Source organism: Gymnodraco acuticeps, unplaced genomic scaffold (genome assembly GCF_902827175.1).
Source record: "Gymnodraco acuticeps unplaced genomic scaffold, fGymAcu1.1, whole genome shotgun sequence".
Classification (NCBI taxonomy): domain Eukaryota; kingdom Metazoa; phylum Chordata; class Actinopteri; order Perciformes; family Bathydraconidae; genus Gymnodraco; species Gymnodraco acuticeps.
Genome location: NW_022992250.1, coordinates 5,884,330 through 5,907,222, shown reverse-complemented (window position 1 = coordinate 5,907,222; position 22,893 = coordinate 5,884,330). Strand labels below are relative to the sequence as shown.

General features: G+C 38.9%; 2 protein-coding genes across 2 annotated transcripts; one reads left to right on the top strand and one right to left on the bottom strand.

Annotated features, from left to right (window-relative positions):
* The first annotated feature begins 10,957 nt into the window (after nt 1-10,957).
* Nucleotides 10,958-12,902, top strand: LOC117540232 (trafficking regulator of GLUT4 1-like). Its single transcript, XM_034206816.1, has 3 exons — nt 10,958-11,689; nt 11,841-11,967; nt 12,052-12,902. The coding sequence occupies exons 1-3, from the start codon at nt 11,288-11,290 to the stop codon at nt 12,063-12,065; spliced, it is 543 nt and encodes a 180-aa protein (XP_034062707.1). The 5' UTR covers nt 10,958-11,287; the 3' UTR covers nt 12,066-12,902.
* Nucleotides 12,893-21,790, bottom strand: LOC117540233 (Golgi SNAP receptor complex member 1-like). The gene is made up of 9 exons (XM_034206817.1): nt 21,712-21,790; nt 19,720-19,840; nt 19,481-19,556; nt 18,959-19,066; nt 18,740-18,831; nt 17,128-17,202; nt 13,925-13,954; nt 13,601-13,683; nt 12,893-13,363 (listed from the first exon to the last, which is right to left on the bottom strand). Exons 1-9 carry the CDS (start codon nt 21,749-21,751, stop codon nt 13,239-13,241), a joined length of 750 nt encoding a protein of 249 aa, XP_034062708.1. The 5' UTR covers nt 21,752-21,790; the 3' UTR covers nt 12,893-13,238.
* Between the last annotated feature and the right edge of the window lie 1,103 nt (nt 21,791-22,893).

Below are 22,893 nucleotides of genomic sequence, written 5' to 3'. Positions count from 1 at the left end.
AAGTGCACAGAGAATCCAGAAAGGTTCTCGACAGATTTGATGGAGCTTTGTTGGTTTGCACTAATACAAATCTAAATACATTTCAACACTAATCAGTCAGAAGTATAAATATTAAATGTAGACGAATTATTAGGAAATTACAATGACAGATGTTCATTAGGAAAGATTATCTGAAATTGGAGTGTTGAGGCACATTTAAACTAGTGTCTTGGTGGAGTTTCCCTACATCACCACTAGATGGCATGATAATTCGCAAAACTGAAGATAAAACATGATAGGTACAGTTATGGTGTAGAGATAAACACTACATGATGGACAAATAAAACTGTCATGTAAAAATATTTGAATACGTTTTGGAACATGTGTTCAGATTGTGTGTTAATAAGGTACTTAACTATTATCAGTATAAAAGAGTGTTCATTATTAAGAATATACTGATTGCTATTAGCTGGCAAAACATCACTTGATATATAAGTATTGAAACTGATACATTAATCTGTAGCTTCAATTATGTTGAGTAATTACATAACCTGCAAAGTTTAATCGATTTATAATGTTGGAATAACTAAATGTATTGACTTAACTCAAATGTACACATGTTTAGTTAATTACAAATACTTTTTAATTCATACTTCACAAAATGTGAGAGGTAAATATATTATTATATTTTTTACTACATTAAGTTACTAATTCCTTTACAGATATAATACATTCACTTTGATCAGGGCCGTTTCTAGCTTTTTGGGGGCCCTATGCAAGATGCTGTTTGGGGGCCCTAGTTTTGACTACAATGGGGGGGATTCCGAAGCCTTTAAAGGTCCCATGTCATGGCCATTTCCACTGATCATAATTCCATTGTTGAGGTCTACTAGAATAGATTTATATTGTGCAATTTTCCAAAATCACTTTGGTTTCTCATACAGCATCTCTGTAAACTACGTGTATTCACTGAATTTCACTCTCTGCCTTTAACGGCTCGTTGTAGCTCCAATAGCTCCAGCCCCCACTCTCCCTGTGAGCACAGTGTGCTCTGATTGGTTGGGACGTTGTGAATAGAGAGGCGAAGTCCCTCCCCTTCTGGGAGCCTCCATGGGACCCCGGAAGCGGAAAATTATACATTGAAGTCAATGGAGAGAGAAAGGTTATCTTTTGATCCCGTTTGAATTGTGCCACGAATGACACATATGATGTTTGTCAATTTAAAAGAACATTTTGCAAGTCAAAAAAATAAAAATGTGTCGTAAAACTGTGAAGTTACACATTTGTTTGTGTGAAACCGCTCAGTGAACTACAGGTCTCTGGTCTCGCACAATACGCGTCACCATCACAAAGACGGCCGTCACGTTAGCAAATTTCACCTGTTTCTTTCAGAATGAGGCGAAAAGTATAAAACGAGGTGAACATCACTACAAGTCTGGGCATGTTGAGAGCTGTACATACACGAAAGGGGAGTTAGTCGGTTCTGTAAGAGCCAGCATGCGGGACCGGTGAGTAATATGAGTGCAATGTGTAACGTTAATGTCAGCTAGCTAACATTAGCTAACAAGGTACACTAACGTGTTTTGTTTTAGTAACTAGTTTTCTCCTTAAGAACTTCGTGGTCTCTGTGTATGCTGTGGATAACATTAGTGTTCACAAGAACAAGGTACACTCCCGTGTTTTGTTTTAGTTGCTCTTCAGATTGAAGCGGACAGTTTTATATCGACTATAGTATAGTCGATATAAACTTATATCGACTATAGTATAGTCGATATAAAACTGTGGGGTGGCCAACCCGCGGCTCTCGAGCCGCATGCGGCTCTTTGCCTAGTTTCATGCGGCTCTTCAGTTCATATCGAATTGTATATGTGTGAGTTTGGGGGAGAGACACTGACTCCTGACTAGTGTTGCACGGTGTACCGATACTTGAAAGGTACCGCGATACCCTGCCCTTAAAAATGTTACGATTCCTCCGTTTCATTAGTATCGGTACTTTAAGAATGACGGGGGAAAGTACTCCGGTGAGAAAGCGCCGTTTTAATAAGAGCCGTGTGTGTTCAGCGCTCTGCTTCCACTCCCTGCACTGCAGCCGTGCCTGCAGTCCCGCCCCTCTCAAGCACGCTCTAAGTCCCTCCCCTCTCTCGTGCACGCGCTAGCTGCCAGAGCATGTGAGAAAACGAGAAGCATGGCTGCAAGTGGGAGTGCAACTGCCGCTGCGCCTCGGCTTGTTGACAAAAAAGACGCCAGAAGCGAAATTTGGAAGTATTTGAGCTATATCTCTGACAGTGAGGGCAAGCCTACGGACACCACGAGGCCTGTCTGTAAGAAATGTATTAATTTTATTTAATAGGAAATCTTGTCATTTATTTAATTTATTGTTCTCATTGTTTAAAAGTTTGTGTTATGGTTATGGTTCTGGTGTGAAATAAAGCACAATAATTACATTTAAGACTGTTTTTTAAGAAAAGTATCGAAAAATAATCGGAATCGCAATTCTTGACTTGGTATCGAAACCAAAATGTTGGTATCGTGACAACACTAGCTACTCCTGACAGTTAAACCTGATATTTAGTAGGTCTGTTAAGTATTAACGTAATTTGGCCGGTCAAAGTTGTTTGGGCTCGGATAAAATCGCTTCGTTACTTTCGTCCCGTGTTACTTTCGTCCCGTGTTACTTTCTTCCCGGCTCCCGGTGTGTATGTGTGGTGTCAGGTGTCAGTATGAGAGGATGACAGCAAGTCTAATTTTGATGTGGCCCAAGAGCCAATCACAATAATACCTGCGATGCAGTGAACCAATCACCTTTGAGGGGGGGAAACCTATCGTTGATTAAACACTATCCAGTGTTTCCCCTACCATTGTTTTGGAGGGGCGCTGCGCCCCGCCAACGGAGCCCCGCGCCCCCCCCTGAAATTCAAGGTGTTTAAAAAATATATATAATTTTAAAAAAAATATATATATAGCACCAAATTGCAAATAATCTATAACTACTGTCACTTTTCACATTGAACATGTGCTCTTTTATTAAATAAACTAAACGCTTTCATTTTAAGTTGTGAATTTAGTGTTTTTGACCCTAAGAAACACTGATGCATTAATCAATAACAATAATCCACAGCTCCTCTCTCTGCTCCAGAGGATTTTAAAAAAATATATCCCAATGCCACAAAAATGCATCAGTGACGTGGTTGAAATCTTGTCTCCAGAAAACAAAAAAACGGAAACAAGCGGTATCAGTGCCTGTGTGTTTGATGTGGCTCTTTGCAGTAACATAGAAAAAAATGTGGCTCTTAACCTCTGACTGGTTGGCCACCCCTGGACTATACTGTATGTGTGATCTCCTTTTTCTCGTTGTGTCATTTGACTTTATTTGCTGTGTGTAGATTCAAGGATTTTGGTTATCTTGGCACAGCTGTGTGTGACTCCCTCTGGTACACTGGTATGTGTTTTCCTAATGTAGAGAGCATTGATTAATTAATAAACTACACACTGAGTCTAGATCCTGACCAAATCCTTTTTTATTGTTGATCAAATGTTTAAAAAAAATGTATTCATACACATTTAGAAAAATACAATGTACAATCACAACCAATACAACACAAATTACAAAAAATACAGAAAAAACAAACAATAACAACAATCAGACAAGAGGACAAAACTATGGAAAAATAAACCCTCCCACCCCCAGATCCGGACCATCCTTGTATTATTGCTCATTCAATCTATTATAGCATGCTAACAAATGGTACTTACTTTATTTTTACAGATCTGCATGGGAGACAATGGCGCGATGCAGAGATACATCGATACATCGCCAACTGTCAACTGGGGGGTTGTAAACGAGGCCGAAGGGGTGAAGGCTTTTGGGCAGGCCTATCGGGTGACAGTGTTCAAGTCTGGTCTCTTTGTGAGTGAGTCGGGTGTTTTGGGAGCATCACCCGATGGACTTGTGCAGCCATCTGCCCTGCTGGAGGTGAAGTGTCCACACAGCCAGAGGAACATGACCATCGCGGAGGCAGTCCAGTTACCATCCTTCTGTCTCCGTGAGGAGGGTGGGTCATATATCCTCAAGGAGAATCACCCATACTGGCACCAGTCCAAGGGCAGCTGCATATCACAGACCGGAGTCTCTGCTACTTTGTTGTGTGGACCACGAAGGAGGCGATCATCATCCCCATCCCCAAAGACCCTGCATGGCATGGAAATCTCCTCCTCCTGGAACAATTCTACACCCAGCATATGCTCCCTGTGTTGGCCAGTAGAGAGGACATTTAAATAAACATACTCTTAACACCCTCGGACTCTGCGTTGTGTTTCGTATGTGTGATGGGGTGTTATGCAGGGGGAGGAAAACAGGACACAGCAGATTGGGATTGTGGTGGAGATGCTGAGCAGTTATTTAATTGTTGCATGTAATTATTATTATACTGCGTGCTTCTTAGTTATTCCATCTTTTGCTGTAACATGGATCTGTATGTAACTCTATATTTACTTGTTATCTACCACACTTCCTTCTACATCATACACCATCATTATACATGATGGTGTATATAGGATATATATATTTGTATACATATCTGTAAATTGTATAATTTTATTTAAACGTCTTTTTGATCTCTCTGAGTAAGATTGACAATAAAGTTGACTTTGAAAAATAAATATATTCTTTATGAAAATAATTGACTGTTGTCAAATGAATCCAAATGAAACGTTGGACTGAACTACAACTACACCTTAAAATCTCTACGGACTGTTTTTCAGTGGGATGGCAAGTTCCTATCTTTAAACATTTATTAGTTTTTTCTCAGAACAGATTTGATTTTCTGAAGTTAATTTAACTTTGGCGACCATGTAAGGTCATTATTAAAAGGTACAATCAATTTGTTTAGGGTTCTACTCACCCGTTCCCTTTTTATAAAGTGAAACAGTTGAACCGATAGATTTTAGTAAACTTAAAAACAACCTTCTCCAAAAGCTATCAAGGAATATACCGAATACTTGTTTTAGAACTTTATTACATATTTTGATATAGTTTGAATGATCCATAATTGACAGAAGCTTGTGTTTACACTGACCTGTTACTCATATATTAATGTCTTTGTAACTTCAGTAAACCACTACCTCACTAATTTATTTCATTCATCACGGTTCAGTAAACTAAGTGATACATGAACCAGTTTAATCATTATAATAACGCAGGATTGCAACTCTTTGAAACTGTAGGTGGCTCTTAAAAGAGCCGTTGTGTTGGGTGTGCTGGTCTCAGGTCAGTCTAAGCCAGAGGTGCCCAGTACGTCGACCGCGGGCGACCGGTCGACCGCGGGGGCAATGCTGGTAGATCGCGAGTCATTCATAAAAAAAAAAATCCTGTTCCGTTAAAATAGACAAAACAGGTTTTGATCCCTCCTCCCTTGGCCTCCCTGCCACTTAATTCAGGAGTTTACTTGATTGACAGAAAAAGCGACCTATCGCTTTCCAGTCTGTTAACCCAGTCAAGTGCCGGGAAAACTCAAATTAAGTTAAAGAGACAAACAACAAAATGAGTGCGGGACCGAGCAAGAAGCTAAAGACATACCACTTCCACCCAGAATGGGAGGAAGAATATTTGTTTGTGATGTCACATTCAAAGGTTATTTGCCTTATTTGTAAAGCAAGCGTCGCTCTGCCAAAGAAAGGTAACGTGGAGAGGCATTATCGGAGTGTTCACAAGGCATATGACAGCGACTTCCCTCCGAGTAGCGAGTTGAGAAAGAGAAAGGTCATGTATTATTGCTACACAAATATTATCTCGCAATCTTAGTGTCGCCAACTCGTTTCTAACATGCAAAAAGACAAACAAATGTCGGTGTATTTTCGATCTTTCCAATCGAGACGAGATCTCTCTCCCCCGTCTGTGTGCGAGGGGGCGGGGCAGTTTACACACACGCGGCTGCTACGAGCAGCAACACACGGAGGAGATGGCGGAGAGAAGCGCTCCAAGGTGTGGTTAAATGTTACCCGTCTTGAGGTGGACAATGCTCCTTGCCAAGAGAGTTCAGCATGTGAGGGCGGTAACACGAGCAATGTGTCTAAACATTTAGCAAAAGTGCTCCACATTCAGACGGAGGAATGCACCGGGTTCGACTGTCTTTCTAGCAGCTCTGCAGCCCCATCCACGAGTAACGTTTCCACGTCAGGTGTTATGTATGCTAGCAGCAACACACGCAGTTAACTCAATGATTCAAACATGGGTTAATGATTATAGGAAACTGAGTTACTCTTTATTTTGTTAAAGTTTCAGCTATTCTGTTCACAGTTCTGTCATCAGATTATTTAATACGATTTGTTAAAACATTGTTGTTTCTTTTGATGTGAAATATTATTTATTTAATTTAAATAAAAAGCAATGTTAGTTTTGTTCACAATTTGTTAATTTAATAATATATGTATTTTTGAATCAAGTATTCATCTTTATTGTCTTCATTGCTAGTTTCCACATGCCTAAAACAACCTCAAGCTAAATCTAAAAGTTGATGGCTAAACAAGAGGGTTTGAGAAATTGTGCAAGGCATACAGTAATAGTCTGAATAGTCGATTAGTCGTTTCATTAATCGATAGATTAATCGATTATCAAATTAGTCGTTTGTTGCAGCCCTATTATCCCATGTATAAATAAAACGTGTTATTCAGCAACCCTTGCAATTTGGGATTTTATTTTTGGTTGGTAGACCTCGGTGAGCTGGTCATTTCAAAAGTAGCTCACCAGCCCAAAAAGTGTGGGCACCCCTAAGCCCTCTCTCCGCGGATGCGGCGGGCCAGCTGGATGTCCTTGGGCATGATGGTGACCCTCTTTGCTTGGTTCATCTTACTGGGGGGCAGCTACATGGATGTCGGTGCAGTCCACAATTATTGTGCAGTTGAAGGCAGAATTAATTTATTATTGACTCCGAATGAAGCACAACTTCATGTCATACAATACATTGACTTTATTTGTAATTGTGTAAAACAATATGAGCATTGATTAGCAAGCAGGACCTGCAGGAACAGAGAATGGTGATGTATGGAGCTGGGAAGAGAGAAGAATAAAGAAAACAGATCAACTTTATTATCAGATATTAAAAATTCAATTTCAAAACAAGTTGCCGCTCCTACAGTTTTCTAGTATGTAAAGATGATTTCACATGACCTATGCAAAATATCACACTCAATACATGTGTGTCTCTGGGGGGTGCATTGTGCCTTTGATGTATATAAATAATATACCATAACCAAATACTATTACATACAGTGGAAATCAGGTTGCCAGAGCAGGTCAGTGTGCATGTTCCTCAACGTCTCAGCAGTTACAGGTGAGGTAAAGAAAATAAAAGAGAAAAAGGTCAGTAACAACACTTAGTTTAAAGTAACAACACTTAGTTTAAAGTAACAATACTTTGAATAATTATCTCTTCTAACAATTTTCTCTCAGTAAGCACACAACGACTGTCTTTCCAACAAACAGATTGACTCACTCTGTCATCACAATGAAACACGTCCAGAAGAATGTCATGCAAAGCTCCCTGCCTGCCTTCGACTCTCCCTGAACTGCTTCCTTAGCACCCGGTGGAGGGCGCAGTAGGCTACTCTTCAAATGTTTCACGAAATACTTACCATCATGACTACTCTTACTGTTTAACATTTTGGTTTACTTCATGTAATAAAATAATAACTTCATGGTAAGGCTACTAAAAATGACACGGCTAAGTAATGTAATGCTAACTAACGTGCTCGCTACTCGTCGCTACTAGCTAGGTAGCTAACTTGACGATGTTCCATGCACAACATGTATATTACCTATGATATTACCTGATATGTCTGATCCAGCGACTCCTGGTCCTTTCATCAGACGGGAAGCGATAGAAAGAGCAAGTGGTATGATCACTTTTGTGATTACAACCTGGTACAAAGCACACAGGCATCTTGTAAAAGTGAACCAACCACTTGGAGCATTATCGCCGGTGACATCACTTACGCGACCCAGAATGGGATTTGGGATTTGTAGTCTTTGTAGTCGCGTATTTTTCATAGTCTTATATTTCAACAGTTTTACGACAAAATGTGACTTTTTTGACATGGAAATGATTGTTTAAGATTGACAAACATCATATGTGTAGTTCGTGGCACAATTCAAACGGGATCAAAAGATACGTTTTCTCTCTCCATTGAATTCAATGTATAATTTTTCGCTTCCGGGGTCCCATGGACCGGAAGTAGATGTCGAGCTGAGCTCCGTGGAGGTGTGGTTTCCTTGTTTAGCGATACACAGCGAAACACAGCCAAACTCACCCTGAGCACACACAAAGTCACAGCCGAAGTAAAAACAATAAGTGTGGCTTGATATTGAGTAAGAAAAAGGTTGATAAACGCTGTGAGAATGGGTCTGCAGAGAGAATTTCGCCGCGATCCCAACTGTCTGTTATCAGCCTGCAGCCAAGGAGGAGAGATCAGCAGAGCTGGCACTGAGTGTGTGTGTGAGGAAGTCCGTGGATTGGTCAATTTGAACCAATCAGCGGGGGCTTAACGTAACGGCTCCACGGATTGGTCCATTTGGTTTCGGGTAACGCATGACATCATGAGTTACCCAGAAGAATCAATGGACAGTGACGTATCTCCAACGAGGCGTTTTCGGGAGATAATTTCTGTGTTGTTTTCTCGCTACAGGGTGTACTTTGAGGGTTTTGACTCTGCCGACCGTTTACATGCATAAAAACCTTCATAACACACAAGGGTACGGGTAATAACCGGAAAAGCATGAAATGGGACCTTTAAGATGATCTGTGGAGATGCATCAATCTGTTACACTTTAATAGGAAAACAGGCTAATTTCACGAAAACCAAGCAATTGAAAATTACAAAAAATGATATTAAAAAGTAAACAATAAGGCTCCTCTACGTCAATAAATGCAAGAGATGCAGCATTTTCTCAGCTGTCAGCCCAACGATGATTTAATAATAATAATAATAATTTCAATTTATATAGCGCCTTTCACGAAACCCAAGGACGCTTTACAATGGGAAGTAACAAAACAGGCTGTCTGCAAATAAAGATGGCTCATTTTAATTCTCCCCAAATATATTGAGGCTGAACCTGAACTTTGAATTCTCTGCTCCCATCATAATCTTGGCGATCTTGTTAAAATTGTGAATGCAGAATTAAAAATACTATGTAACTGGTTTGCAGTTAATAAATTATCCCTTGATGTGGCCAAAACAAATGACATGTTATTCAATACAAAGTCTGAGAGTAGAAATGACTGCATTATACGGATTTGCAATACAGAGATTGAAAGTTGGTGCATGTACATTTTTAGGACTGCTTGTTGAAGAAAAACTCAATTGGAAGCACTATATAAATTATGTACAGACTAAACTGTCAAAAACAATAGGTATTTTGTATCATACTAAGAACATTCTTGAAGAAAATATACTCTTTATAACAGTCTATTTCTCCCTTACCTTTACTACTGCTCCGAAATATGGGGAAACACGTACTCAACAAATCTACAAAAAATAATAACATCCCAAAAAAAAGTATTACGAATAGTCTGTGGTGTTGGTAAATATGAACAGACAACTCCCATATTTAAAAAAACTCAATCTATTAAAATGTGTTGAGATAGTACAGCTTAAAACAGTACTGATTATGCACAACATTTTCCAAAACAAAATGCCTAATAACATTCAAAAGCAGTTCCAAACCACAGCGTGAACATATGAATGTAAAAAAGGTCACTTGAAAATAAGTGTTCACAATGTTTATATGCAATTATGTATATATTATTATTATTATTCATTTGCCAAGTGCATGTGTACCTATGTATATATTTATACATAGTATTTTAATTTCCAAAAAAAGATAGTTGAAACTGCTATTGACATGTGCAGAAAATGACCCTATATCTAGTTTTCGTATATATATATATATATATAGAAATGAAGGAGTACAACAAAATTAAGAAAACAAGAGAAACAATTAAATAAAAGTTAGGGCAGGAAAACAATAAATGCATATATATATATATATATATATATATATATGCATTTATATATATATATATATATATATATATATATATATATATATGCATTTATTGTTTTCCTGCCCTAACTTTTATTTAATTTTTTCTCTTGTTTTCTTAATTTTTTTGTACTCCTTCATTTCTATACATTTTTGACGCAATAATGCCGCTGTATTAGGATGATGCACGGGAGGGCTACTTTCCACAAGCTATGCTTCAGCCCTCCCGCTTCTACTAATTGTGTTCATCTTTGTGTGTATGAATTAAACTTTTTTTGTTTTTCGGATGAATAAAAAAAAAAAACTTTCAGCTTGGGGGCCCCCTAGTGGCCGCGGGGGCCCTATGCCCCCGCATAGCCCGCATATAGGAAGAAACGGCCCTGACTTTGATACACGAAGTATATTTGGTTAGTATAATCCTTTGGAAATGCAGGACTTGAAATGTTCTCTCAGTGCTGCTTCTCCTCCACTGATATTGAAATATGTATCTAAAAAAGAGCTGAGAGATACATTTAGTGAAGAAACAGTAGGTAAGAAAGAAGGATTACACATAAAGTAAGAGTAGGTTAACCAATACATTGTGGTCATGTGTGGGGGTCGTTAACATCAACAGAAAGGAGGGTCCTATTTGAAATACCCGAGACAAGTTAAACGAAGTCAATTGGCAGAATATACCTTAAAATGAAGACCTGAGTCAGCAGGGCGTGCTTGTGTTTCACAGGATCCACCTCACTCTCTGTTAATCTCGCTCTGCCTCTGCGCCGCGTCCTGCATGCTGATGCTGATCCAGCTCAAGCTCGCTTCGCGCGTAAATGGAAAGCTTTTACGCACCGCGCGTGTTCTCTTCAAACGATGTTTAATTGATGTTTTTGCATTGTCACAAGCCTCGCCTGGAGCATAAGTAGGCCTCAGACACTCGGGGTGCGCTGTGGAGATGTAAGGGATGCGGTAATACCTCACTACATAATCTAAAAGAGGAGGGGAGGGGGGAGGGGGGGTAAAAAAGCAAGGCGCGCCTCCGGACGCTCACCGCCAACTAAACGTGAGAGGGACTCAGACAACTATAACATCTCGCTCTGCAATAAGAATTATTGATGGAGTTAGACTGCTTCATTCAGTAGGTTGCCTTAAATATATTAGACTTTATCATGTTGTAATATTTAATCTAATGAGCCCCAATGGAGAATATTTGAAGGACGACTCCTCAGCATCTCCAGCCACAGGACAGCGCCTCGGTCAGACAAAGACTTGGAGACTTATTATCTTTCAGTGATGGCTATCAACACGGACGCAGCCTTTGGGAAAAGCGCCCTTGGCGAGAGGGAAGATTCCAATCCCACCAACTTCCAGGACACGGAGAAGCTCCTGAGCACCGGGAACACCAAGCCCTCCGGGCAGAGCAACATCAACCCGTCCGACTCCTTCTCCCTCAACATCAGAGGCAGCGTCCGGTCCCTGGATGCGGACCAGAACGGGCACAGATCCCTGCTGAAGTCGGGCTCCATCGGGCATCTGGTGCCCCCTCCCAAGTCCCTGTCCCGGCTCAGCCTGGGCCCGCTGCCCTCCCCGGTGCCGCCCGGGTCCGCACCCCCGACCTACTTTTGGCTCGCCGTGCTGTCCTGTTTCTGCCCCGCCCCGCCGCTCAACATATGTGCCTTGTGGTATGCACATGTGGTGAGTGACATTTACAATTTACTTCAAAATATCACAATGTAGAGGAATATATGTCTGTGTTATTCCTTATACAATTTCCAACACTACAAGTGATTTTTCCTTCTGTTGAGTTTAAATAATTCATTACTCTCTTCCTTTCCTTTTCCATTAGTCGCAGTCTGTTCTCCATACAGGAGATTTAGAAGGAGCAAGGAAGTATGGGCGCCTGTCTATGCTGCTCAGCTGTCTGGCGATACTGCTGGGTGTGGCTGTCATCATCCTCATAGCGTATACAATAGGTATGGAAGAAATACATTCTTCAAAAGGCTGTAAATGAATGTAAAATGTAAATGTATTCATTTCTACTTTTCTCTGATTCTCAGAGCACCAGAATTAAACTGTGGGATGGACGGAGTCACATTTAACTTCATCTGATCTCACATTTGCACAGAAGAGTGGAGGAGGAAGAACGTTTTGAAAAAATTGAAAAAGCACAAAATCTGTTGAAAACAAGCTGAAGAGACTCTTATGTAAAACATATTGCTTTTTCTGCTATGGACGAGAGAAAGAAGAAGGAAAGAAGTCGCAGGCTGTTTCACTCATGTCTCGAAAGTAACCCACAAACTCAGGAACAAAGTGAGGAAAACGAGCGCTGCACACAGTTAGTGTTGTCGGATCATCAGACTGCACATGCTGTGGAGAAAGTGTAACTGCTCCTGGTCCAAACTACTGGTGCACTGAAGTACTTTATAACTGCATTTGCTTATTAAAAAAAGGAATTGTTAAATAAGACTAAAGAAGAAGATACCATCATCATTAACAAAAGTAACACATAAGAGTTGTATGCAATGTAAAGATAAAGAAACACACCCTCGAGGTCAAAACAAAAGGCATCAGTGCACCTCTAGTTTGTAACTGCCTGCCTTGTTTCTCTTAACATTTGCAACAAAGTACGGACCAACTGTGGCAGGATGTATATACTGATTTCATACACTGTTTACATGCAACTAATGTAGGTTAACGCCCTGCTGCAGCCATAGTGTGATACCTTGCTTTGCGTGCTACTATGATAAACTGATGCTTCGTTACGTTTACAATATACTGCAAGATATGAATGGGGCTGCTCTCCCTGTATGCACTGTTATTGGCACTCTGATGTTTATACATTTATACTGTATGACTGGTTAACTGTGCATGTCGGAAATAAACTTGAATGAGCATGACAAACTTGAAAGTGAGCTCATCACCTTTATTTTACAAGTGCCGCCAATACTTTACAAATAAGTATGACGTTAACAGTACACAAGGTAAAACAGGACTTCATACATTTATAAAGAGTTACAATTACAACAGGATATAAGCAGCAATATATATCTTCCAAGATGGCATTTTTTACATCATTTCAAAAATAAATAAACTCTGAACTGAGAGTTGAACAATTTCAATTAAGACTTGTTAAACTGATGCTTAAGCGTAGGAAATAGCAATATGAAAACATTTAAAATGCCTCAAAATGCAATGAATCTTTTTTTTCTTTAAGAAAGCGATGGTCCGTCAGCAGATCAGCGAATCAGTGGAAAGTGTAGAGCAACAGGAGGATGGTGCAGACGCCGATCACCCCGCCTAGAATTAAAGAGTCCCGCCTCTTGCGCAAATTTATTTTCTGGATGAGACTGTTGATGGTGGGGAAGCGATCTGAGGGGCGGGGAAGTATGGTGAAGGAAAATAATTCAGTTCAAACTCAGCCTGTCCTTTCTCGCAGTAAGTTAGAGACAGTAAAGCAGCAGGGAAAAACAACAGCGCTGATCCCAACACAAATAGGAGTAAATGGAGCTTAATGGTGTGAGTCATATCAGCTTAAGATAGAAAACTAAGTAAAGAACGTCAGGTGAAAGAAAACTAAGACACATGATCGAAATGATTAAAGGATACTGGCCAAAGTTGTGACCCTGGTTTGAATGGACTTAAACATCCCACGCTGAAATGTGATGTTCTCTTTGGTAGCCATGGCGATACTGGTAGGAAGGAGAAGAAAACACGAGGGATTAGTTGATGGGAAAAGATGCACACATCCGTCTTCACAGCATCACCGAGTAATGTTTCAGCTCAGCTAAAAAGAAGGCAGGCAGGATTGGTCTGCTCTAATAGACCTGAATGTGCGTGTGTGTGTGTGTGTGTGTGTGTGTGTGTGTGTGTGTGTGTGTGTAAATTGAGTGAGTGAATGAAGAAAGAGAAGGGAGGAACAATACATCTTACCTTATTGCATTGTCAATAAGACTATCTGAGCTGTAAACAGAAAAACAGGAAAAAAGAAGAGATCAAAAAGAGTAAAGTCAGATCAAATCGACTCAAAAAAGGTTATTTTTTAGTTATATACAGTAGACACGAGAACCATACCTAAAACCATATAAATACTTCCACAATTGCATGAATCCTTTGCCGTCCATCACTTTAAAACAAAACGTTCTTTATATATTATATAAACGGCATATCTCCTGGTTTTAGAGTCAGGAAACAGGATGCAGGGAAAGCCCGTGCTACAGTATGAAACCACACAGCTCTTAGAGTCTATTATCATAAAAGGAGCACTTCCTGCAAATCCTGCGAGACTGGGAGAAAAGTGCTGGTTAATGGAGGCTTTTTTGGAAAGTCAGAATGTGATTGGTAAAATACAAGCTTCCATCCAAGCTGAAGCCAATTCATCTCAATTATATAACAACGCTTGCATTCATTAGCATTGTGTCTCACAGTTAACACATTTGGAGAAGAATTTAGATTTCTGTGAAGTAAACTACAAAACTTGACATGTAAGTAAACTTGACTAAATGAGAATAATAAAAGGGATAAGAGCCCACACCACAGGCTGACTCTGAATGATGACTGTATATCCACAAACCCTCTCTGAAGGACCTTCAAGCCATCAGAGAAATAAACTGAATGATGACATATTAAAATGCAATGAACACATAGACGGTAACCTGATCTGGTGTTATTTGTTTTAGGTGCACACAGCGGAGCGGACACTGAACTCACACAGGAGGTTTACATCAGCGGCCATTAGCTGCTGGGATAAGTGACGGGGAGAAAAATGAAGTGTTCAGTCAGAGCCGAGCCGAGGTCAGCGGCGTGCATCCTGGCCGACTCCACTGGAGACCGAAAATCAATACTGCGCTTCATACTTCCTCCTCATCTATCCGTCCATCTCTCCCACTATCTGTCTGATGCTCTCCTACGCTTTCTATTCTCTGCAGATTGCCTTCTTTGGGCTCCTTTATCTTCTCTCTCTTTACAAGCGACTACTGATCTACAAGAAACTACTTCACAAAGTGGTCTGATCACCGGTTTGTAAAACCTGCTTTGAACGCACCTGCCTTGTTTGACGGTGACACTTTTGCAACGCTTCGAGGTTTACAGCTTCAAAACTCAGTTGAGAAAAAAAACATTTTCAACATCATGTGCTTCAGACGTCTACCTGTCCGAGTGTGACAGTAGGCTGGAGGCTTGCCTTTGTTGTTCTGTTCATGACAGCAAGGCAGCAGATTTACAAACAAAATAAACTACTAAATGAATTTACATTATATCGACAAAACAAAACCTGTACGTCATAAAACATTTATCTTAATAACTGTACATCAACAAATTATCTTAAATAAAATAATCTATTATTGAAATTGATTGTTCTTGATCGCCTGGTTAAAAGCATAGGGATGTGTAAAGGTTTAAACATGGTTGCTCTGACAACAATTACATTTAGGTGGGAAACCATTCTGTCCTGTCCTGAGGGTTTAAACTTTTAGTTTTTGATATTTAGTCAAGACTATTATAATGATTTAACTGAAAACACACCAGCACAACAAAACATATATTTCTGTTGTTGGCAATCAGGGAAAGACAGGTGTTGAGACTGAGTACGATGTTGAAGCAACGTTTAATTAGGACAGGGCAATACGATTAAATTCACATTTTTTACCAAATGCCAGAATATCCATATCAGGTAGTTGACCATTAATGCTTTCCAGGAATATTTTCACAATAAGAATTTTGAAAAGTAATCAAAATGTGGATTTAATGACAAAGTGGATAAAGGGAAATGATAGACAGCCAGTCCGGTGATTACAGAAAAAGACACCACTTCACTGAAATGCTGCCTTTAAAACCGGGAAACAAAACACAAGGGATACTCTGATATCCAAAATCTAAAGACAACATCAAGTCTCATATCACAACATCGATATATTATTGATATACTGCACAAACCTTGGTTCAATTTCTGCACACAAGTCTTTTCACTGCACATTAATCTGAGCATATAAAGTTATGTTTCTGAAGGGTTTCATAACGTCCTCTTCTCTGATGTCTTTCCTCTCCAGGTGATATCTGAGAAAATATCTCTCTGGGTGGAAAATGTGTGTTTCTGGAATAAACTGAGCACATTGGAGAAAGGAACGACTGCACGGTGACAGCAGGGTTATCTTTCTCTCAGGCTGTGGCCAGTGGGTGGTTTATTTTGAAATCATTACTCATGTTTCAGAGGTTATTACAGCACATATCTGAGCTTGATTTACTGGTTTCAATCTCTTGAAATCCTGTCATTTCAACAGGACCAATCACAGCCAAATGCAGTTTGGCACTGTCAGTAATGTTACTGTTGGTACCAACTCAGGATCACTGGGTTCAGGGAACAGCGTTAACATTAGCCGAGGTAAGAGCACAGACTTACTGGTCACACAGGACTCCGTTTTAATGTGTCCTGTGAGTCTGCTGATATTTACTGTTAATGCCTCGGCTGTTTATGATCAATGTTGTTGTTTTTTCTGCTATTCTATCTTTCTCTCCTTCCTTTTTCAATTCCTTTTTTCTCTTATGGAACTACTCTTTAACAGATCATGAACCACACAGCTAAAATGTAGGCTTTTTATGAATTTGATATTAAAGAAAGTGTCACCCTTTCTCTTTGTTTTAAGATGAGGGCTGGGAAGGACACTTTGAGCAAAGATACTTTTGTTTGAGCTTCCATTTTAAACTTTTTTTTGTGCACAAAATCTCAATTTCTCTCAAATAATGAGCACACATTGGGTAAAATCAACGTATTTGGCAACTTACTCCATCCACCTGACATGTGGGATACCAACATGCTTAGTAAACAGCATGATTAATACACAGGTGTGCCCCGGGCTTATGACAATATAAGCCCACTCTAAAATATGCAGTTTTATCACACAATAAAATGCCCCACATGTCCAGTTTTGGGTAATCATACTCCAAATTCAAACACTTAAATAAAATGGCGGCTACTGTAATAATGAAGGAGGGACAATACATTTATAATAATAATAAATCCGATTTTTATAGGGATTTTCTGGGACACAAAGTCGCTTATATACGATCTTGGCTGTAGCCCTCGGCTCCATGTTCGAATGTGTTTCTAAGTTAAAATGTTTTTTATAGAAATCTCTTACTTTCGGAGATGTTCATGTTCCTTCAGGAAGAGCTCAGTCCTCCTGTTATTCACTCCTGTGCTGCTCTTGTAGGACCTGAGAAATTGAGAGACGTTGAATGATGATTAAATGATTTTTTTAAAGTTAAGGCGACACCAAAATTATGATAATTCATCCTGAGGGGGTCAATGAGGGAGTGTAGATCATTTCATGGCAATCTATCCAAAGGATGTTAAGAAACATTGCTTGAAACGTTGGTCTGAAAACAGAACGACATCAACAAGTTGATCAATATAAATCCAGTTGCCACAAAGCAGGCAAGAGTCTTTATATCATATTACTCAGATGTGAAGGGTTTTATTTATTTGACCCATTAAGCAGCTTGACAGTTGGCTTACAGAAGAAGTAAGAAACAAGTTTCTCCTCCATCTTTACTTCAGCATGCAGAATTATTTCACTCACTCCTATTAACTGATGACTTGATGCTGATTACGTACTTCCTGCGTCAAGGCTTTTAAGTGATTAGCTCTGCTTAACCCACAACTCATCCATCTCTTATTTACATTGTCCCCTCCCTATTTGGACTGAATTCATGATAACTATTTAGATCATCAATTAATCATCCCTTTCCTTTTCTGCTGCCCCCCCCTCTCTTCACTGTTCCTCCATACAGCTCACCTCCATGAGAATAATTACAATAGACTCTTATCATGGCTGTAATCAGTCAGCATCAGATCAGGGAAGTGTCTCCCCCCCTTTCCTCTCTGTGCTGCTCTCACTCTCCTCTCCTGATAAAGCATTTCTCAGGCTGGCCAAATGTAACCACTCTCCCTCCGTTTGGGCTGAATGAAAGCCTTGTGGTTTGATTTACTGTAGAAGGCACTTAGGAAATATATCCCCAGAGAAAGAGAGAGGGATACAAGATACACAGAGAGAGATGGAGAGAATGAAGGAGACAATGAGAGGAGGTGCCTCTCATTAGAGGATGAAACGTGATAGAAAGGATGGAAATTATCCAAGGGTGGGGAGATCAACAACAAACTGGACATTTCTGCCTCCTTCTGGTTGAGGGACAAACGTCTACAGAGCAGGGGGGAAAGGGAAAGAAGGAAAAGAAGAGATTTGGGATATTTAGGAGAGCCAGATACAAAAAGAAATACATTAATGAAATTACATTTAAAAGATACAGATACCATACGTTTGAATATCTTTTTTTGTTTGGTTTGATTAAATCATTAAAAACAACATATGGATTAAGAGCTGTAATGATCAGTTTAATGTATCTGTAAACATTTTTAAATCAATTGATGGTAAAGTTGTTTTCCAAAAATGGTCAAATATTCACTGGTTTTCTTTGTCTCCTACAATTGTAAATGTTTGGACTTTAAAGCTATTTAAATACATCACTTTCACTCTGAGAAGGTTCAGGGTAATACTTACATATACTAGTGCTGATATCACAACAGGATTAGGGTTATGGAATGAAAGAAAAGCTCATATTTTCAACAGAGCAGAGTAGACTACTTCTTAAGAAAGAAATGAGTCAATGACAGCCACTGAAACTAATACAGGTTATAGCATATATCAAAATATAAACATACACATTGTATTTTTATTGTCAAAAGGTTCTTACTCAATGTCTCTGTGAACAGAGCCTAGTAGGTCCTCTCGCTCTCGCAAACTGAAGAAGTTGCTTTTGGTTTTGTGGAATTCATGAGTATAGTCCTGTGGGATAAAACAAAAATAAAAAATAAAAACAAAGATACATTTAAAAAATATTTACATGTGCAGCTGAAACACTTTTCAACCACAGAAAATACCAAATACAAATAAGTGAAGTAATGGCATTTACCTGTAGGATGTCTCTGTGTCTCTGTAAGGTGTGCATCAGGGCTGCGTTATGCGATACAACTCCCGGAGTATTTGTGTACTCGGCCATTTTGTCATTGACTGCTGAAAGCTGCAAAACAAAAAGGATAACAATAAATGCAAGGAGACATTAAAACATACACTTTTGGTAGTAAGCGATCTTAAACGTCTCAGTAGTATTTGAATTCCTTGGAAAAATTCAAAATAGAGAATACGAAAGTGAAATTAAATTTCAAAGTAAACACGAATGTATAATAATATGCATAAACCTCAATTCTGATCTAGTTTGTAATTGAAATATAAACTGTAGTGCTTGCAGGACATACAATCACAGGATGACACAATCAGATTTGGCTGATTTTTTATGTAAACAAATATTGTTAATAATGAAATTCCCTTAAATATTTTCAGCATCACATCGACTCTGTCCCCTGGGCTTGAGCCTGTATGGCTGCTTCTGGAGAGGACCCTATATCCCATCATATATGTGTGATATTTGACTTACATTGGCCAATTGCTGCTCCAGCTCAGTTGTCATGGCCACGAGCATATTGTCTTGAGATGAGCCGACAGAACCAGTCCTGATTCAAGGGAAAAAAAGAAAGGATAATAAAGTACTAGTTCAAGTAAAATAAAAACATTCTGTCATACAAACTATTACAAAAAACTCAGTTAATTTCTATATCCAAGCTTAGTAAAGAGTACATTCACATTGCTAACGTAAAATGAGTTTTATCAGTCGACCTGCTGTCTCTCGTGCTCTGGTCCTTGCTGCTGCTACTGCTGTAGCTGGTGCAGAGTTTACTGAAGGACACCAGCTTGAGATCCAGCTCATTCTCCAGCTGTCTGGCCTGTTTACGCAAATCTGGGTGAAAAAACAGAAAAAACACTCAAGAAAAACATCTTTTGATGGAATAAGACATTTCATAACTGACCAAAAGTTTCTATTTAAAAATAGAGAAAATTGGCAATAGGAAGTGGACAAGATAAGAGGCATTATACAATACACTACAATACAAATATAACATTTGCAACAAAGACATTTTAAAAAGAAAACACTTAATGGTTGCGTTTTTCTTAATAGTTTTAAGTTGTACTGTAAGACACAAAGTATGTCTGTAACAGATTTCAAAACTTTAGACCCATCAGAACAAATGATGTGGTGTTTGTCTTCATGGTTGTATAGTCTTTACTTTAAACGGGATTAAGAAGTACAAAGAAAACAATGCATAATTCAAACTCTTTGTTTTTACTGCTGACGATACTTGAGAAAACATTGAATTAAGTTGTTGTTAAAAATTCTAGCTACTTGTTTCTTTTTGTCTGCAAAGTGGTAGCAAAGGGTCAATGAGCCAAGGTGAGTTAAACAAACCTGTGTAAAATGTAAGCACCTGAAAGGAGTAGCTACATTTAAAACAGCACTTTACTGTTAAAAACTTGAAGAGATGTTTTTATCACTATAAATGAATTTGTAATCAAGCTCTTTAATACTACAAACCAAAAAGGGGACAGTATTTGTGATGTTACGTATTGCGCCGAGGCTTCGAAGCGTGTGTCGAGTAATCCCCGAAGCTTTTTATGAAGCTTGTATCGAGGCTTGTATCGTTTTGGACCAGTGACGTCACCGATGACAAACGAAGCCTCGCTGCCTGTCGATACCACGTGACTGCTTCAGGAAGCGATTCAGATCGGTTGAACCATTTAACCACAACGCTGATATTACCCATGGATGTATAATAAGAACCATATTACCCCTCCTGTACCCGGGCCCGGTGACACGATGGAATTAAAAGAGCTCAGACCCTCACTTATATAGAGGTCGGAACATGTCTCAAGTATAAATGGATACAAGCATAAATAAATGTAGGAAAAAAAACATGAATAAATAAATGAATAAATACAGGAATAAATATAGTGCAGTGTTTTCGGTGGAATTCAGCGTGCGTGCTGTGGCTCAGCTGGAAAGCAGTTGACTCACGACCGCAGGGTCCCTGGTTCAACGACTGAACAATACGTCTTTTTTGTTGTTTATAAAAGCTACAGCTAAATCAGATAATGTAGTTAATAAATGTATTCTTTGATATGGTTTAGCCTTTCTCAGGCTACATGGTTACGTATACGAATATTATTAAGGAATACAAATCCCTCTTTGCAATGTTTACCAGCCTCCTTAGGCTTTTCAATCACAATCATTCAACTGGAATAAAAACAATATTGTTAACATGAAAATATGATTTAATGTTCGTTGTTTAGAGTTATTCTAAAGCTTTACTCATTGGGAACTCGGTATGAGATAGAGCACACTGTTGAGATGTCCAATCTGCCTGTTTTACACACTTTGACCAACAGGGGGTTTGTGTTCAAATGAAGCCCATGATGAAGCCTCATGAGATGAACCCTTTTGCAACCAATTGGCTGGAAAGCTTCAAAGCTTCATAAGGCTTCATTTCGCCATCACTAGACAGTATCAACAAAGCTAACAATGCAATTATTGCATTAAACGTATCGAGTAAAAAAGCAACTTACAGAGCTTAATAACGTAAACTGTTAAAGTTCGACGCAACAAGCTAACAGGTTGACGTTAGCCTAAAACAGCTGAAGATATTCCTTTTCGGCAACGTTTATTATCTTAACGTCTCACGGAACATGTTAAATGTGTCTGACCTTATTCGGTAAAACAATAACAGATGTACATTTGCACAGTTTTTATAAATTAGATGCTGAAACACAATGTACCTTCCCAGTAGTTGCTGCTGGTCGCCATGTTTGTTGACATGTCACCATCAGCCGCCAAGATGAACCAACTGTCGCAAATTATAATTTGAGCCACAGCGTCCTCTGCTGGATTCCGGCTGCAAGTGAACCATTTACTGAACCAAATCAATATCTCTCATCATTATATCATCCCGAGGGTCAAAATGTGAAACACAACACCAGAGAGGCCTAATAGCCTCATTGCTTAATAATTGAAATACACTCGTCTCTGGACAACAAAACGGTTGTTTTCCTTGATGTAGCTCCATATCGATGACTGTTCATCTACTAAAGTGGGCTATAGTACAAGTAGGCTACCAAAATAAAACCTCCCATTATAAGTAATGGATTCAGATTTCAAAGTCATAACAGAACTTCAATATTATCAGTGAAATTCACTTATATCAATTACAGTCAGCAAAACTGAAATGGCAGAACGGCTGATGATTTAATTAAATTGCTTATGCAGCTATACTCAACATGGCTTTTGTGCAGTCTTTAAGCTTTATATATCCAGGCTATTTAAGTAGCTTCATTTTGAATTACTTACCACTTTATTGTATTGTAAACTTGTTCTACTCCACTAAATCTCAGAGGAAAAGATTGTGCAGTTAATTCCACTACATTTATGTGACAGATTATAAAAATAAATAAACTAATGAATTATTTGTTTAATAATTCATTATTATTATATCCTTAGTCTTGGTTTCTGTCAATCTTAGTTTATTCGCCTATAGTTCTGGGGCGATGCTTCTGACCATTGAGCTCCCAATTTAAACTGTAATAATGTATTATTTTGTTATTTTTGTTTAATGTATGTCGTTTGTGAAAATGTAACCTTTTCATGTATTTTATTTTAAAATGTCATTGTAAGTTGTTCATTTTAGTTGACATTTTATATATTCTGTGTTAACTTATCCCAGCTCTTTGTTGAAGCAAAATGATTTGTATTTAAGAAGTGTCATTTTATGGACATTTCCCCAAAATGTTGTCTGACATATTTGGTCATTTTGGATATTTGACACCAAGACCAATTGTATTTAAGTTTCTTGCATTTAAACAACCTTCTGACAGATCAGTGAGGTCTAAAGAAATGAATTCCATATTTCAACAATTTGTAAATGGGATTTACTTATTAAGTTTAAGTTTCGACGGTTGTAATTT